The 19,469-nt window shown below is 37.6% G+C and overlaps 1 protein-coding gene across 4 annotated transcripts in view; it reads left to right on the top strand.

Annotated features, from left to right (window-relative positions):
• Positions 1-14,619, top strand: part of LOC119647907 (vacuolar protein sorting-associated protein 13) — a 68,856-nt gene extending 54,237 nt beyond the window's left edge. The window contains exons 41-58 of one of the 4 annotated variants that reach the window (XM_038049220.1): positions 1,981-2,068; positions 2,139-2,186; positions 3,196-3,399; positions 3,458-3,595; positions 3,654-3,797; positions 3,880-4,028; positions 4,094-4,222; positions 4,285-4,417; positions 7,373-7,405; positions 8,697-8,954; positions 9,011-9,400; positions 9,486-9,917; positions 9,974-10,074; positions 10,130-10,268; positions 13,366-13,535; positions 13,600-13,713; positions 13,780-13,918; positions 13,976-14,619. In XM_038049220.1, the coding sequence (XP_037905148.1) occupies positions 1,981-2,068; positions 2,139-2,186; positions 3,196-3,399; positions 3,458-3,595; positions 3,654-3,797; positions 3,880-4,028; positions 4,094-4,222; positions 4,285-4,417; positions 7,373-7,405; positions 8,697-8,954; positions 9,011-9,400; positions 9,486-9,917; positions 9,974-10,074; positions 10,130-10,268; positions 13,366-13,535; positions 13,600-13,713; positions 13,780-13,918; positions 13,976-14,194 (3,028 nt within the window). In that variant the 3' untranslated portion in view covers positions 14,195-14,619. The remainder of the gene's footprint in view (positions 1-1,980; positions 2,069-2,138; positions 2,187-3,195; positions 3,400-3,457; positions 3,596-3,653; positions 3,798-3,879; positions 4,029-4,093; positions 4,223-4,284; positions 4,418-7,372; positions 7,406-8,696; positions 8,955-9,010; positions 9,401-9,485; positions 9,918-9,973; positions 10,075-10,129; positions 10,269-13,365; positions 13,536-13,599; positions 13,714-13,779; positions 13,919-13,975) is intronic. The other 3 variants (XM_038049238.1, XM_038049230.1, XM_038049246.1) reach the window with 3 other exon arrangements.
• The last annotated feature ends 4,850 nt before the right edge of the window (positions 14,620-19,469 follow it).

Genomic DNA, 19,469 nt, shown 5'->3' with positions numbered 1-19,469 from the left:
GTTTTAGAGGTTTTGCCTAACGAAATTTAGTGAGAAGTTGGCAGCTGTGAACGCCCAGAAATACAGTGAATGACATCTTTCTACGTTGAGGTTAGGGGATGGGGGCTCATACATACAAAAGGGTTGTGTAAAAATTTTTTCACTGAATATAGGGTCAGTATTTTTCGATGCCGCTCTTAGTTTTGACATGGGATTCAAGGAAGGAGGAGGGGTCGAAAGTGATGATTTCTTTAACGGACTCATTCTCAGAAACTACCCAACTGAAAAATCTGAAAAAAAAAACATTAAGCCTCTTTACGGTTTCCAGGCCTCAAAATACCCTCCATATCGATATCTGCTCAAATTAAATTAATAATAGCATATTACCATCTTTTTGGGGAAATTGCGTAAAATCTCCCTTAAATTTATCCTAGAGTTATAAAAATGTATTAGTTTAGTAATATACAATAATATCATGCTATTACTAACAAAGTTGCAGTAGCTCGAAGTTTACTTTACCGTGTAAATTTACTTCAACTAAATATCAATGTAACACTAAAGTGAGTGGTATGACATGCTAAATGCATATATATAACGGGCTACGTACAAATAAGATAGTTTTGCACTCAAATATTCTCACAGAAGAAACAAACGAAGCCTTTCATACCTGAAACGTCGAGCTTCCGGTTTCCCGACTAGTTTATTAAGGTTTCGTTTCACACAAAACCTTATTAGAATCGATTCCATGTCTGTCTGTTTGGCTGTCTGTCATATCCAATTTATTCGAAAATGGCTGGACCGATTGTCACGAAATTCGGTGAGAACATGTGGTCTGTGAATCCCTTTACACATAGCAAGTGGTGCCATTTTCTGTTGAGTTTAAAAATAATGATAATAATAATCGTTGGCACAAAAATCCAATTGGGTCAGAGCCTTGAAGTGTGAGAACACTTCATTCAAGACGGTAACGATATACTACAGGATTACAGTACTTGTAATGTACCGGCAAGGAGGCATGTGGCCAGCATTGCGCTCGCCCGAGATTATTACCCTGATTTGACTCAGGTACTCATTCACAGCTGAGTCAACTGGTATCCGACATCAAATCACGATACAAGTCCCACTGCCACCAGTGAGATTTTAATCACGATCTTCCGTACGATAACATTGTGCTCTAACCACTCAGCTATCCGGACACGAAGTTTAAGAAAGGGTCCCCATACATGCGAAAGAGGGTGTACCATTTTTTCACAGAATGTGGTCGTGTGGGATATCAAATAAAAGGACTCAATTAGTACTTTTAAAAACTGATCCCATATTTGATATCGAGTGAAATATAGGGGAGGGTTCAAAATATGACCCCCAAAAAGTGTGAGTACAAAATGTGACATAAGCATAAGAGATAATATAAGGCATTTTATGTGAACTTCGTGCAGTCTATAACGTGTATGACGTCATGATAACATCAATTCGTCAATACTAACTATAACAAAGTGAGCTCATATCAATGGGGATCGCAGGGAAACATTTCGTTTTAGTTTTTTAATCATGTTAATCGGGAATATGTGTACGACCAATTTATATACGTGCATGAATAAGTACAATATTCGGTAATAAGCAAGTTTTGTTTGTTTAGAGTGAGCATAATATCTACGTCTTTACGTATATCTTGTAGTTTGAAAAAAATATGAAGGAATATTTTGGATGTTTAGCCATATATGAATGGAAAAATGATCGTAGAAAGTTTTACACATAAGATGAACACAAAACCTTTATACCCGAAGCACCATCTCAATGTCAATTAGAATATAGTCGATTTGTGTCTCACTCTCGCCACTATAAAATGTAGGAAGATGAGCCAACTATGTACTGACCAATAGAAATTCGTAAATGTCGGCCAAATCGACGATGTTTTCGTTGAGTTCTATGATTTATATTGCTTTCGTCATGACTCTGCCCCATTTGAAACTTTACTAAATTATTATGGATTTTTTTTTTCAGATTTGAAAATCGTGGAGGAAGCCTTATGTTGACCATATACTGCCCATTCCTGATGATAAATAAAACTGGGTTGATGTTAAGCTACAGAGTAAGTATCATCTTCATGAATAATCAAGCGATAATTTTCTGATGTAACGATTCCGTGCGTTTTCAAATAGAAGTCCAAACAGACGGAAAAGAATGAATTGTCTGGTACACCGTATAAGGTATTTGAAAAGGGCATTTTCCAGTTCTTTTTTCCAAACGATTGATGCTTGTAGCAAAGTTAGAGCCTTTGTTTTCCTGAATTATTTAACTTGTTTTTAAATATGAATGGAATGTTTTACTGTTTCTGATTTTATCAATAGGCTGTATAAAAAATTGGTTGCAATCGTTTTTATCATATCCTTTACGGCGTGGTATAAACAATGTTATAAATATATTGAATTAAGTGTCTCTTCCTTGTTTACCAGTATATTTCTAAAACCCATGCCCCAAAAACATCCTAATGAACCGGAGTAGGTTTTCCTATGTACGGCGAGGTATGAAATTACATTCATAGGTGTGGATATTTACTTTAATTAACTTTGCGAAACATAGTAGAGACTGTTTTTATTAATTTCAATTTCGGCAAAATGTATCTAAGATGGTTTCCGTTAGCTGGTGTGAATAACTGGTCAATAAGGGTCTATGCGATAATACACAGAATAATGTACATACATATGAGCTACCAAAAGACGAGTTTTCGCATTTGGTAGTTTTTCCGAAAGAGGATTTCTTGATGAGCAATTAATTTCGGATTTGTTTGATTGTCCATTTCAAACTCAAAAAGATCCTTTCCACCTTAATGTTCCAAGAACATGGATCCAATGTATCCTCTAGACAGAAGAAAAAGTACACTTCTGCAAGCACATCGACTTATGCAAATAACTTTTTGTACAGTTCTATACCAAATTTCAACAAGCATTTTTTGAAATTCGTTACATTAATTATTTGAAGAAAGTACACATTTACGTATCTTTACGTTTGTATGTGTTTTTGTTTCTTGCTTTTGAACGTTATTTATAAAATGACGGGCCACGGGCAAATGATGTACTGCAGCATGATATAATTTTGTTTTATATCACCCTTTCCGATATTTATTTTGTGACTAATGACAGTCTTTTTCGTTCTGAATGCGTTGAAAAAGTATCATTGAAAGAGACTTAATAATGTAATTGTTATTTGGTTGATTAGGCTGGTGATGAATCAATCAACGTACTATATCATCCGCCAAACTACGAAGGGCCAATACTGTTCTCGTTCAGAGAGAAATTATTCTTTGGGAAAAAGCGAGCAGCAATTAGAGTTGATAATGGCGAATGGAGTGATAAATTCCCATTAGATGTTGCCGGTTCCGCAGGAGTGGTAGAGTGCAAGGCGAACGATATAGAGTACCAAGTAAGTATACAACAAGGAAATAATTTGAATTTCTAATTATTTTTTTCTCAAATTACAGATTGGCGTACATAATCACTTCACTCAAAATTCTTTGACGAAAATGATAACTTTCCTACCATTTTATGTGCTTATTAACAAAGCTTATTTTCCTATTGAAGTTCAAGAGGATCAGCGTTCAGCGGACCCGTGGATAAAGGTAATGTTATAAAACTATATTTACTGTGTATTTCCATCTAATCAAATATGAAAAACAGATACCGCCAAATGAATGTGTTCCATTCTGGCCCAAAGCTGATTCTAGTCCAGTGATAAGATGCAAGGCTGGTGACCACCCTCACATTTCTCGGCCGTTTAAGTACAACGAAGCGCAGTGTACTCTATTGATGATGAAAAACAAGGTAAATTAGGAAAAGAATTAATCATAATTAGTTGAAAAGCAGGTGAATTTTACAATATTCGTTAATTTTGATAAAATTCTAGTATGGAGGTATAAACGTTGACGTGCAAGTAAGTGAAGGTGGCAACTACATAACGTTCACCGATTATCATGTTGGTGACGCCCCCGGCTTGATCATAAATCATACTAATCACGAGGTATCATTTTGGGAAAAGGGAAATGTTAACAAAAGGTTAGATTTACGAAAAAAACATCTTTCTTGGCTTTAGCTTTAAAATAAAATATTAAATTTAACAGAATACTTAAACCGAAACAAAAGATGCTTTATACTTGGAGCGACCCTGCCGGCGATCGTGTAATTTTATGGGATAGTGGAAAGGATAATGTTGAAAATGACCTGAGACGTGATGGCGTTGATACCTACTTGTGAGTATACATTCTCATTGAAAATTTTTTTTTACAATATAAAACTTATTGACCTATTTCAGTACTGGTCCCGAAACAGATGAAAACAATAAGTGTTATTGGGTATCATTTTTAGATGGTACCCAACGTGTATTATTGTTCACTGACCAAGCAGGAATTGCGCACGAAGCTCAAAGTATCAGTCAACTAGAAGTTGTAAGTAATCTAGAATATACGAGGTGATTCACTCGGGTGTTTGGTAGATTTTTTTGATACAAAGACATATATCGGAAAAATAACGTTATAGTCTTTTAGTGTTTAGGAAGAGGGACATTTGTTTGATATTATTCAGCTCTTCAAAGTAATTGGTTTAAAAATGATGAAATAATTTTCACCTTGTATGATGCGTCTAAAATGTGTTTTTGTCATAAGTGCTACATCGAAGATATGTTCGTAAAAAGCTCAAATAGTCAATCAACATTAATGGGCGCACCTAGAATGATAAAGACCTGTGGTAGCAAAATCGGACGTAATTTAAATTAAAAGTTGTGTAACTCATGTAATTAAATAAACTAAAAACTGATCAAGCTGACTGGGCTACGAAAAAATTAAGGGGGTCGATTGGGAAAACGGGAAATGGAAAATCGAGTATATAGGGGTGTGTTGCCGCAATTTTTGATTGTTGCAAATATAAAACCTCTTCATGACAATTTTTCTTAATGAAAACCGTTTGCTAATTATTCATTAATAATTGAATATTTGGAAATGATTCATGGTTCATAACGCATTTCTGAAATGTGACTGCAACTTATTTCCAATCACCTTTAGGATAATCAGTACCTGTGGTTTCCGAGCTTTAAATCGAAAGTCTGGATTCTACAATAAAGTTATTTCGTCACTGTACAATGCTTTTAAGATCTTACAAAGCTGGATATTACATTTCCATTGTATAATTTCACTGCTTCCAGTTTTCGACTATTAAAAATGGGCCTATAGTCGTCGCTTATTTCCATTATTGACAAAGTGATTGCGTGTCACTGGGTGTCCATTAAGATCCTTCATTTAATAGACAGTTGCCAACAACCAAAGATCGTATTAGCGGCACCTATTTTCAAAAACAGATTTTTGGTTAATGTTTATGTTCTTTACTAAACAATGAAACGGGTAAACTCCTTTTCAGTACTTCCAAAATGCAAAGGGTGGCGAAAGGAAACTTTTTTAGCTTTTGTCTCGTTTCGTGGTCGGATCGGCTGGTCTAAATGGAATTTACCACATTTCTCACTCTTAGGCTTGCCCTGAGTGGAGTCAAGAAGTTCCATCCACTTCGATGCTCAGGTCAATTTGGTCAGCGCGAATAACTTGTCCATACCATCGAAGACGTCTCTTTCGCAATTTTTCCACGATGAACGATGATCATAGCGTGTTATGTTACTGATCCAACGCAACATCCGGACACACCGTTCATTGTCTTTGATAGTCGGCTAGCACTCAGAACCATGAAGAGCATCAGAATCAATGTCACTACGGGAGATTCTGCATTTGAGACCTTCGCTGATGCATGGATGACACCGTAATGTGAACATTCTGTTGGAACGGTTTTGCTTTTTTACTAATCAGGTGGTGCTGTATCCTCCTCAATAGTGCTTGATGAACGTTGGGTATCTGTTCTAAGCTTTCCAGAGCTGCGATGTAGTCAACTTCTGTTGCTCTTGAATTTTATAGTGCTGACAGGTGGAATCGCTCCAAATGTCGGTTGTGCTTGCGGAAGTGGTGTATGAACAAATTGTTTCTTTGAAATTTTGCTTCCATAAAGTCATATTTTGACAAATACAAGATCGCAAGTGTCGACCGATTGCCATCTGTCTTTTCGCTGAGGTGACCAATAGGATCAATCGATAAGTATCTTACAAGTTTTTGTGTCGGCTAGTTGCTAGAAGACGTCTTTCTTGGCATCTGATCGACATGTCTAAGGTGCGTAGCGAGTAAAGAAATGAATCGTGTGGACAGCTAAGACAATAATGAGCTTTATCAACTGGTTATCGAATTGGTCAACTTCTTTAATGGCGTCAGAATGGCAATGCCGATACAACATTGAGTGTGTGGACTACGAAAGTACAGGAGCTTATGACCAATGCGGTAGAGTTCGCGTTCTATATCACAGCTCTTCGCTACTATATCATAATCAGCAGAGCGCAGATATCGATGTGCTTCTTCGAAAGGGTTCTTGCTAGTTCCTCTGTTTTATAAATAAGAGTAAACATATTGCAGGCACATATTTGTGTGGTTCAGGCTAATATGCTTATGTCTTGACGTCGTCCATATATCAAGAACCCTTGTTGATTTTTCGATAGCAGAGGGGTTCGCCCTGCAGTATCGATTGAAATTTTTTTCAGAGGTTTATTAATTAGCATGATCATTTTTTGAAGTGACATTAAAATTTGTTTTCTTGGTTAGCCCTCAGGTGACCAAAGGTCGTTGTTAAGGAGAGAGTTGAGATAGTCCAACGGAAAAATTACAATTGAATGGCGAACGCACGTTCGATTTTAGACCACTTCGCAATGATGGCTAAACCCTACGAAACGAGAGGTTTGTGCACCACACTCTCGAATTTACTATCCTCAAAATCTTGGAAGTAGCTTCCGCTTCAGATTGTCTACCATTGTCCACTCCTGTTTTTATAAATGGAATAAAGGTGCCAGAATTGGCAGATGAGAGAACTTTGACTTATATCTCATACACGGCGTGTTTCTTATGAAGTTTTTCGAGTTTTGAGGCGCTTTGTAGGGAAGGAAGACCTTTCCCTAGCTAGCGTAAATTTACCATATTGTATTCAATAGGGTCCGCAGGTGTTCCGCGGAAACGGACCATATGTGTGTTCATAGACTGTATACATATATGATTAATATCTCGATTCCCATAAATGAAGCTAGAGATACTTGTCTCTAAATATCAGTATTCGAGAAATGTTCCATTGTTTTTGATAATTGCGAATTCAGTAAAGTTACATTTAAAAAAATTGAGAAACTTATTCCCTTCCGAACATTACATTCTAACGTTATTTTCCGATATTTTGTTTTTTGTTCGAAAGAAAATCCACTGAATCCAAATGAATTACCATGCAATATAGAATTACTTTGATAATAGAGTACTAATCAACTAAAACTTCTCTAGACCTTTTTCGAGCATAATTTGAAAAATGAAGAGGTTAATTCTTATTTTTATTTATATTTGATTTTGTAACGTTCATTGTTTTATTGGTTCCGTGTTTTGTATTCGTTGGAACTTCATTTGTATGTCTTTTCTGGTTGTTTGCTGTAAACATTGACTATTATATAGAAATTTTCCTGCAAAAGTTTAGTAGGTAAATTTCTCATTTTCGAGATTTATCTTTTTTGGAGATTCTATGGAGAGTTGCGAGTTTCTTTCCTATTACAGTTACATGCCGGGCCTAAGAGTTCTAAATTGGTTATGAGTGACATAAATTCAGATTGTTCGAATTGGCGTTATTTTCTATCATCATGTTGTGGACTTTAAAATAATCTCCAAGAATATTTCGGTCATTGATGCTTGCGATTTCCTGGTTGATTTGGATAATAAACGTTCTTATATTAGCTACTTTCTTCGGAATGCGACGCCAGCGTAGAACACTCCAAATATACTCTCTGTTAACGTTGTCAAAAGCGTTTTTGAATGAAGAGCAGGTGAGCAGGGTTTGGTGATCCAGATTGGAAACCAACTATCTCCTGTTCCAGGATTAACTGTTCTGCAGAAACTTGAGAGGGTGAAAGACCAGTTCCGCTCTTAAGTGCATTGATAGCACCGATGAAATCAATTCCGCTTGGAAAATAATCCGTATCCGCGTGTTACACACATTCACGAGACATTTCCTAAATCTAATATTGATCATGATGTGGTCGATTTGATTAGATATTTATTGCTGCGAATTTCGCCACAGCAGCCAATAGGGATCATAACTACACAGAAAAATAAGTCTTTATCGGTTAGGGCGGCTATAGACAAACAAAACCTTATAGTGCGTCTACCAATGCAACGTCACTGACTTGGGAGCAAAAGCATCACTATCGCCACATGAATATCGTGTAACAAGGATTTTCAGCTTATTAAAATAATACTTTCGCAATAAAATAACTTGAAAATATCAATATTTGATTTGTTTGTTGATTTGTTGTTGTTTGTTTGTTGTCTTTTGTTTTCACATTGTAAGGTTTTTTAAAATCTTTGGGAATACTATTTCATTCAATTCTTTTCTTTTGCCAAATACCCACATTCTGAAGCGGACCGAAACGTAATGGAAAATTTAAATTGTATTAAGCAGTATTTCCGAAGTTTTTACCTGCTAATAATAAATGCTTCTATTTTCGTTAACAACCTTATATATTCGTTGCTTCTATGTGCTCATTCCACTTAATTTGAATCTAATCCTACTAAGGACGTTTATATTATTAGCAAAATGATAAGATCATTCCGGTTTCAGGTGGATCGAGAAATCATACTTTCCCTACACGGTATTGGTTTGTCTATTGTAAACAATATGAAACCGGTGGACATTGTTTACATTGGAATTGCTAGTTCGGGTGTAATATGGGAATCAAGGAAAAAAGGCAAGACTCGTTTCAAGCAAATGAAAATCACTCATAACATGTTAGTGGAGCGACGCTACCAAGAGTACCTTAATAATAAAGAAATTGGAAAAGATGACGAACAATATTTCTTGGAAAGTGGAAAAATTCAGGTAAAAAGTATTATTGTAAAAAGTAACATATCTGGAAGTTCTCCTAACTTTTCCAGATTGACTTCGATAAAATGGTTTTGTATAAAACGGTTGAACGCGAACTTAGACGCACTCATTATCCTGGCATTTGGGTGCAGATGAAGACTTCCCCCTTCCAAACTCAACTTCATGCAAAAATAAATCGTATTCAAATCGATGATCAACTTCCGGATTGTGTTTTCCCAGTTGTTTTGGCGCCGGTCGCCCCACCAAAAAGTGTTGCCGATACCCAAGCATTGCGACCATTTATTGAATGCAGTGTTGTAGAACGTATAATTCCACATTCTACCGTTAAACAATTTAAATATGCGACCATGTTGATACAAGAATTTCATGTGAAGGTCGATTTAATGTTCCTATCAGAATTGTCAGAAATGTTTTCGACGGAATTGACGGATCAGGAAGCGGTGAGTGTTTAATTTCATCGTATGAGTTTTTGAATAATGCATCTCAAAATTCATATGTTAATTTAATAAACTTTGTCGTTTGCAGGCCGAAGCATTTAATAAAGATATTGAAACGATTCAAACAAAACTTCAGGATTTGGTTGCGACGCAATCGCAACAAGAGCAAAAACATTTTTACGATAACTTACATTTGGGACCACTTAAAATGCATGTCTCATTTTCTATGGCCGGATCCGAAACGAAAGCTCTTCCGGGCATTCTCTCGACTATATTGCAAGGTGTAGGAGTCACCTTGACAGATGTGAACGATGTTGTTTTCAGGTTGTCATTTTTCGAGCGTGAATATCAATTTTTCACGCAAAGACAGCTCACGTCTGAGATAGTTTCACATTATGCAGGACAAGCTGTGAAGCAACTTTATGTGCTAGTCTTAGGTCTTGATGTACTGGGTAATCCCTATGGTCTCGTAGTTGGAATTAAAAAGGGTGTTGAAGATCTTTTCTATGAACCATTCCAGGTAGATTCTAGAATTATTTAGTGAGTACATATTTATATTTTAATGAATACTAATAGGGAGCCATTCAAGGGCCAGGTGAATTTGCCGAAGGCCTGGTATTGGGTGTAAAATCTCTCTTCGGGCATACAGTGGGAGGCGCAGCTGGTGCAGTGTCAAAGTATACTAATAAATGTAATAATAAAATTTGTATAATAAAATGCGGTTTTTCTTAGGATAACTGGAGCGATGGGTAAAGGACTAGCCGCCTTAACATTTGATAAAGAATATCAAAGGAAACGAAGAGAACAGATGAACAAAAAACCGGCTACATTCTCTGAAGGCATCGCAAGAAGTGGAAAAGGATTGGTTATGGTGAGTTCTATAAACTGCATTGTTATTGTTGTATTATAAGTAACATATAAGTAGGTAGGTAAGTAAGTAACTTTATCGTAAATTGAACTAAATGGGTCAAATCCAGCCAATATCAATTGCATGATTCCTTATTTTCTAGACTACCATTCTTATTCGAAAATAGAATTATGCTAAAGTCTACTAAATGTTCGGGATGAAATAGGAATACGGTAAATTCCATGGATAATTTTATAACAATGAGGATGACTTTCACCACTATATTCCCCGAAAATCAAACGCAAACAATAACCTATTGTTATGGAAAGAGATAGGGCGAATTGAATCCGATCCGATTTTTACAATTGAATTTTTTTGGGGAATTGCCTCGTGGTGGAAAAAAAAATTAATTGCAAGTACTACGCATAATTTGAAGGTATTCGATGTATCGACCCTTGTTAGTCAACAAATATCGAGGTCATGTTTTTAACTTAGTGATTTGAGCTTCAAGCATACGATTTAATTCTTAGTCTTTACAAAACTTGTTTACTTACTGGCAAATGAGTTGCAAGCAATAACATTTGCGAGCTAAAGTCGTAGAATTTAGAACAGACTGCCGAGGGAGGATTAAAGATGCGGAGGCTACACCATGAAATGAAATCTACTATCCTAGATTTACTGGTAGATTGGGTTGACCTAGAGCTACATGGCGCAGAACTACAAACTACCCAGAGAGTTTGAGAAAACTGAAGCACTTTCAGGAATCGACAGCGACAGCACGTCGGGGCGGTTGAATCTCTTTGTTCCATTAAGCGATTATCTTCAACAGCGCAACAACCGGTATCTGGTCTAGACCTACCTCAGTAAGGAACTCCAGACACCCTGGTTTTGCGCCGAGATCCACCAATTCGATATCCCTAAAAGCTGCCTGGTGTCCTGATCTACGCCATCGCTCCACCTCAGGCAGGGTCGCCCACCGCAACCTGTTGAGCCGGATTTTATCCACAACCAGACGGTCGTGGTATCGCTTATAGATTTCGTCGTTTTGTAGGCTACGGAATCGTCCATCCTCATGTAGGCCAAAAATTCTTCGAAGGTTTCTTCTGTCGAACGCGGCCAAGAGCTCGCAATTTTGCTTACTAAGAACCCAAGTCTCCGAGGAATACATAAGCACTGGCAAGATCATAGTCTTGTACAGTAAGAGCTTTGATGCTATGGTAAGATGTTTCGCGCGGAACAGTTTTTGTAAGTTGAAATAGGCTCTGTTGGCTGCCAACAACCGCTCGCGGATTTTATCGCCGTAGCTGTTATCGGTTGTTATTTTCGACCCTGCATAGGAGAAATTATCAACGGTCTCAAAGTTGTAGTCTCCTATCTTCATTGTTTTCGTTTGACCAGTGCCATTCGATGTTGTTCGTTCTTCGTTCTTCGGTGCCGACGTTGCCACCCCTCATGTACTTCGTCTTGCCTTCATTTATGTGCAGCCCAAGATCTCGCGTCGCCTGCTCGATCTGGATGAAGGTAGACTGTACATCTCGGGTTTTTCTTCCCATGATGTCAATATCGTCAGCATAGGCCAGTAGTTGGGTGTACTTGAAGAAGATGGTGCCTCTCGCATTTACATCTGCATCGCGAATCACTTTCTCCAGGGCCAGGAGGACCCATGATAGGGCATCCCCTTCTATTAGACCGTTGTTGATGTTGAAAGGTCTCGAGAGTGATTCTACTGCTTTTATCTGGCCTTGCACATTGGTCAGGGTTAGCCTAGTCAGTCTTATCAATTTCGTCGGGATATCGAATTGGCCGTGTATAGACAATGCTGTCATAGGTGGCTATAAAGTCTATGAAGAGATGGTGCAACTGATGGCTATATTCCAACAGTTTTCCCATCGCTTGCCGCAGAGAGAAAATCTGATCTGTTGGTGATTTGCTTGGAGTAAAGCCTCTTTGGTATGGGCCGATGATGTTCTGGGCGTATGGGTCTATCCGGCCTAGCAAGATAGCGGAGAATATCTTATAGATGGTACTCAACAACGTGATACCTCTATAATTGCTGCACTGCGTGATATCTCCCTTCTTATTTATGAGATAATGCCTCGTTGCCAGTGGTCAGGCACTGATTCGCTGTCCTACACCTTGACCATCAGTTGATGAACCGCTTCGTGTAGTTGGCCGCCTCCATATTTAACCAATTCCATCGGCTCCTGGACTTATGGTTTTTAAGCTGGTGGATCGCACGGACTGTTTCTTCTGTGCTTGGTTCTGGTTGGTTGCCACGCTTCAGGCTATTGAGGCACTACGGTCACTGGATATTGAGAGTTGGAAGAACAATTGCTAGAAAGTACCTGTATTAGGTTTTGGGAGCCTTGAAATACAAAAAATACCTTTCTTCTTCACTATTTCAATGGCCAATTTTTCTCTAATTATATAATATGTATTTCAAGCGCGCATATTTCGGGTGTGCATGTGCGTGTTCATAACGCATCAGTCGAACGTTCATTTATTCGAATGAGGGCACGCGCCTGATGTGAGATTTGGCAACTCCAACACGATATGGAGAATATTGAGTTTAAGGGAGATTCCCAACATGCGAGATATTTCCTTAATAAAAAAGTAAAAGATTATTAATGAAAATCAATCTAATCCAAAGTAATCCTCATCGACTGTAACGCCCTTATGTTAGAGTTTAATTTAATCTTGAATAGATTTTTTTTATTCTCAGTTTAAAAGGTTCACCAGAACTATGTTCACTTTCTCCATTACCTCCTCTCGGCTCCTGAAACACGCTCTTCATAATGGTCTTCGGGCTCACTTGAACAGAAAGAAATCTCAGGTAGTGAAATCAGGTGGAATCGATGGCTGTTGGAGGGTATTCGCACTGTGTTCAGTCAAACATTCAAGGATGTTATACAGTGCACAGTGTTTTACTGTGGTGTGAAATCCGTAAGTCGCTTGCTCACAAACTTTTCCTTTTTCGATGAATTGCTTCACACCAACGTCTCATTTCCAAATAGTTCTCGTCAAACTTTTTTTCCTTAGGTTTAATAGATTTTATATCCGGTTTATATCCGGTAACTAATAGGAAATTGTGGTGATATTTTCATTTCATTCATTCAAACAGGGAGTCGTCGATGGTGTCACTGGAGTTGTGACGAAACCAATTGCAGGAGCTAAAGAAGAAGGTGTGGAAGGGTTCTTCAAAGGTTTGGGCAAAGGCGCTGTTGGTTTAGTTGCTAGGCCAACTGCTGGTATAGTTGATTTTGCAAGTGGCACATTCGAATCTGTAAAGCGGTGAGAATTAATATTCAGTCACAATAACCCTTAGAAACACATTGACTATGCTTATTTCTTACAGCGCAACAGAAACAACGGAAGATGTTCGAAGACTGCGGCCGCCAAGGTACTTGCATTCAGACAATGTGATCAGAAACTACAGTCTTCCACAGGCACAAGGAAATAAACTTCTCAAGTAAACTTTTAGAATTTATCGCTTCTTGCAGCATATGTAATTCACTCGCACTTCTTCCTCGTTTAGGGAAATAGAAAAAGGCAAATATGCAAACACCGATTCATTTCAACATTTAGAAGAAATAGTAACGAACCGTGAGGTTCTTTTACTATCTGACCATAGAGCTATTTATGGAATGAAGAGTGATTTGTTTGGAAGTTGGGCGGTAAGGATAAGGATTATGAAGTTTTGCATTCTAAACATTCCCGTTGGTTTACCGCAGGTACAATGGGCCTATAGATGGGAGGAAGTTCACATGATTCGCTCTTCTGATCGCGGACTAGAAATTACACTGAAGAAAGAAGGCAAGAAAGTAATGGGTCTTTTTACTTCAGTGGAGTCGTCAAGGAAGATCATATTGATACCTCAGAAGGAGCGGCGTGATCACGTGGCAAAACTAATGGATAATCTTAAACAGCAAGAGTTGAGAAACACGCAATAAAATTCCACATAACATATTTCAACCCGCCTAAGTATTGCACTTAATCACCATTTTTAAGTTGACTACACTAAGAATGCGAATATCATCACACGATTTTTTTCAAACTACTTTTTTAACACAACATGTGTTTTCGACCTCTCTGATTATTAAGCTTTAAACACGAGAACGTAATTCACCGATTAAATATAAGGGCCTGTCCAACACAACGTTTCCAGCATGTTTAGGTTTGTTCGTCAGTACTAGCTGAAAAGAAAAATTGGCGCAAAGTACTCGTATATCTTCGTATATAATCATATTTACATTCATTCGGGAACAATCGATATTTTTTTATGAAAGGTATTCCAACTTGTAATGAAACTGTAAAAATCATTAAAAATAATTTTATATCGAATTATGGCGCGATTTCATGTAGGAATAATTGAGTCTAAAAATTATTTTGCAAATACGGGCAAAAATAATTTCTTTACTCCGATGCCATGTCGGACATGCCTGGAATCTTCCTGATTTAACTCCCAGTGTTCGAAAGGCAAGAAATACTAAAAGAAAAACTTAGCGCAGGCTGTACGATTGCTCAGGATGCTGTTTTGGAACATTTCTTGATGTGAATTTCCCAGTCGGTCCTCAAATATTTCAACATTTTCACACATATTTGAACACTTTTTTTAGTCCTAAAGTGATTTCATATTAAAAGCCAATAAATGAGTTACTTGGTCGCAACATTTTATGTGGTTAAACACGAACGAACGAATTAGAAGATCAATCTACTTCATGTTGTATTCCATTGAAATATTGAATTAAATTATATACACAATACATAGAGCATGAAAACGAGGCCTAGATGTGTTGCTGTTTACAAAAATTGAATAAAATCTGCAAAGGGAATAATACTTCATGAATATTTTATACTATTGTTTTTTAATGAAGTTTTATACGAGGGCTTTATAAAATGTTACTTATTGCTTGAAATAAATGCTATTATACACTCTAAAGTCTATATGTTTCCAATAGCTCCCCCGCCCAACAAATTGCTTTCACCACAGTTGTCACATTTACGGTTCATGTATAGGCAGATTTAGTAAATATAAGATCAGCAAAACAGAATCGGTTACTGAGCCATTTCACGTAATTTGCGAGAATATTTATGAAGGATCGCTTCGATTTGGCGGTGGTTCTAAGCGTAATCTTGCGTTGTTTCTAGCGATTAAATTATTTGAAGCACTGATGAAAAGTATAAATGGTTCCCGAAATCTAGGTATCTGAATAATAATAACGAATAGCAAAAACAAGTCTTAATTATTTAAAAAAATTGAGGATGGAGAATTGTCATTGGAACCAATAATCATTTTAAGTTATATATGGCATATGAAAAATCCACTTCAAAAGCCGACAAGACAAGAGGACAATAGTGAAATACCGAATGTGATTATTTGACACTCTCAACCACGATTTACGCGTCTAGTGGGTTGAGTAAGAAGTTGTCTTATCCTTTTTTAACCATTTCTTTCTCAAATACTGAAAAAACTTGTATTTTATTTTGCAAATTATTTACTGTGGTTATAAATCAATGTGTGGATAAAATCCGGCTCAATAGGTTACGGTGGGCGGGTCACTTAATCCGTATGGATGAGGATGATCCCACCCGGGAAGTCTATAAGGGCAATATCTATGGTAGAAAAAGAAGACGAGGCAGACCGTGCCTAAGATGGAGCGATGGCGTGGGTCAGGACGCCAGACTGCTTTTAGGGATATCGAATTGGTGGACCTCGGCGCAAAACCGGGATGTCTGGAGTTCCTTATTAAGGCAGGCCTAGACCGGATACCGGTTGTTGCGCCGTTGATGATGATGATGATGATAAATCAATTTGTTCCACAATTCAATTAAGTGATTCAGTATAGAAGGATATGTAGCCACAGCTTCAATGCGATTTCAAGAGGAAAATATTTATAGATTCATTTTTGAAGTGAATTCATTAAGGTGCATAATTACGTATACATATATATTTTTACAATTATAACCTTCATGAATGATCATTTCCATGGCGTGAAGATGCAGCAACAAATAGTTTGAAGTATCTAGGGAAAATCGAGCAGTCATTAGCATAGCTGATGATCTGAAGTCCTTAAGGTGGTGCAGGGAATTCTGATACAAATGGAACAGGGCTGACGATAGCATTCCTACCTTTATGACACTATGTTTGAACCTACGTACTTTTAACTGATTGTATCTAAACTTCTTGAAGCGGAGTTTATCCGTCCTGACGTCTTGTAATAGCCTAATTGATAATGTCCAATATTGGATTTGTAGTGTAACCCTGTTGAAGTTTTTAGGGGGCTGCTGAGGCCATCGAAATAGGCCTCATAATATTTTCATAGACAGTGTGAGGAAGTTTTTGACTGCAGCTCGGTCCTGTCTAAGGAAAATTGATATCTCGATACCAGTTTATACCCTGTTTAAACTGACCCTATGTAGCGGTTGTGGTTTACATCACCTTCGTGTTCCTTAATCCGTTGTTGAATCGTCCTACCGGTCTCTTCTATGTAGACTTTTCCGCAGAAGCACGGAATTTTATATATCCCTGGTATGTGTGTTTTTAAAATTTGTACTATTTTAGTCGGGGACTTGAATATGGTGTGGATTTTGTGGTTTGAGCATTTTTCCAATTTGCTCGATAGTACCTTTTATATAAGGTAAAGCTGCGACTGCTGTTGGTTACGAGATAAGGATGGGGTTGGTTGAGCTGTTGTTAATTTGACATTTTATACCAACGAAAGCATGTTGATGGTGGGCAACTTGAATATGAGTCCTAAGTATCGGATGGAGTATCGCTTGGAACGGTTTGCCGAAGAAAGATAATAATGTGATTGGACTTTGCGATTCGTCACGTGTACTGTTCTTCCTTGATTTTGATATCGATATTGTCTTTTCTCTCTTCGAAGTTGCGGGAATGATCACAGTCCTAATTGAGAGGTTTGGCGTATTGACTTTCTTGAACGTTACCTCGTAGATTCCATCGGTTTTCAAAGCTTCTGAGTTTTTAACTTTTTTGATCAATGAAACAAATGTAATAAATTAGTTTCTGTGTCTGCAATATCATTCGATGTGATTGGTTTACTTCCTTCCATTGGTGGCAATGAAGATATCAGCGTCAGCCAAGGGAAAAAGGCTTGTGAGGAAATTCTACACATAGATTTAATCATGTTGTATATTACGCAATGCATTAAGTCTTGTTTCTGGCTAAAGCGAAATCTGATACTAGTGATATTATGATTTCAGAAAATTCACGTGAATCATCCCAGATTTAATTTGGACGCGCAATTTGCAAATAAAACTACGTTTCAGGCTCCTGTTAAACAAGGAAAAGATTGGGTTTCTCTAGGTAGAATAGACATCGTTTGTTCTAGCTTTTCTCTGAATTCCGAGTAGAATCGAAAAGGGACCATTCCGGAAGAGGCGTTTTCAGTGAAAATCACAGTATCATTAGACAACGGGATTTTTGACGTTGCCGAACCACCGAACCGGATAGATGACTTCTCAAAAGGACGGTGAAGGATAGTGCATATTTCTACAATGATGTTCTTTTCGTTACTAAAAACACATTTACCGGGAAGTAATTCGGTTATATGGGTGAAATATGAATTGGTGGCGTTTATTAGTTTGGTCTCCACTAATTGTGCGATCCATGTTAAAGTGAGATTTTGAAACATGTCCTCATAACCTTGGGATTGCGCTCCTCTTTATGCCTATTGCTACGTAATCCATTTGTTGAAGATTCGTTACAAAGCATTTCCATTTTGGTTCCAGGAAACCTTTTATGTTCCAGCGTCACTAAAATCATTTACTCCAAAAATTTGACACTATCGGAATTGAAATGGATGCTACTTCATTTTTCAACTCAAAGGAACTGCCGATCAGTTCACTATTTCCCATTGTTAATAGAAAGCGTACCAACTAATCCAAATAACTATTACAAATAACAAAAATTCTGGATATAATATGTATTCTTCTCTCCTGCATCCTTATTAACCAGCGGAACACACAATTAAGGAACATCCTTCATTTTGATGGTTTGAGGATGCCAAGGCAGAGTAGGAACCCGAAAGGCCGCGCCTCATGAATATCATCGTGTATCTTCCCCCTCGACCGCGGCACTTGGGTCCGGAGTTATAAGGCTTCACGCGCAGTCGAGTCGTTATTTTTTTTGTTTTACTTCCAGTTTTAGCTCGGGTGTTTACTTCAGATAGTTACCCGCGATGTTCTCCGTTTGTTTGGATTTCCCGGTTCCAGTTCGAATCCGCGCATTACTTTAACATTATTTGAAGTTTTGTAAAATGACACAAGAAGAACAAAAGACCCTCTCATTCCCGAGCCTGGCTAGCAAAAAAACAAACAAGCGCATGTCGACAAAATACTTCAGTGGAGCTTCATTATTTGCGGGCAGACATCTGGTATCAATCTCGCCAATATTTTTAGGTTTTTGGGATAGCTCCCCCCACTTGGCTATGTCGAACGAACCAGGATGCCTTTTAGACCATTGCACAATCCCATTATGCTATTCCAGTTGTTCTTTTTTTTTTGTTGCTGTACTATAATACTACTACAAGGTTGATTTGAAGCAGTTGGTTGCGAATCTTTCTGCATAGTGAGCAGATTTTCGATAAATTGTCTGATTAGGCGCATTTTGTGGATTCGCTAGTCATATTGTTTCCGAATTCTATATCAATCAAAAAATAGTTATCGTTCCGATGCTTGTAGTTCTTCTGAATAAAAATAAAACTATGTGGCTTTTCCTACTACAATATATTCTAATAGTTAGCTTAAGATAGGTAGCTTAAGTACTGAGGAAGAGAGTAAGTAGCTCTCGAAATACGGATTTACTAACTATTAAAATGTATTGTGGTAGGAGGAAGCTACCTAGTTTTATTTTTATATATCAATCATTTCTTTATGATGACTCTAATGATGACGCAGAACTTACTTACTTACTACTACCAAAGTGAGATTGTAACTACCAAGGTACACACTTCATTTAGATTATCTATGCACGACTACCACCACCATGTAGTAAGGTGATAGATCCATGGACTAACATGACATATAGGGTGTCCTTATATGATCAGTATTGCATCAGTCTGCTATAAATCAATCCATCAAAAATGGACTGATGGACTGACTGTAGGATCGCAGTTGCATTCTGTGCATCATCATTAGTATTGGCTCCTATCGGTGTTAGTGGATCTGGTCGCGTGTGATATAGAAATTGTTAAGTTTGTTTGG

The sequence above is a fragment of the Hermetia illucens genome, chromosome 1 (genome assembly GCF_905115235.1).
Source record: "Hermetia illucens chromosome 1, iHerIll2.2.curated.20191125, whole genome shotgun sequence".
Taxonomy (NCBI): Eukaryota; Metazoa; Arthropoda; class Insecta; order Diptera; family Stratiomyidae; genus Hermetia; species Hermetia illucens.
The sequence above is the reverse complement of the archived record's forward strand: the minus strand, read 5'-3'. Positions and strand labels throughout refer to the sequence as shown.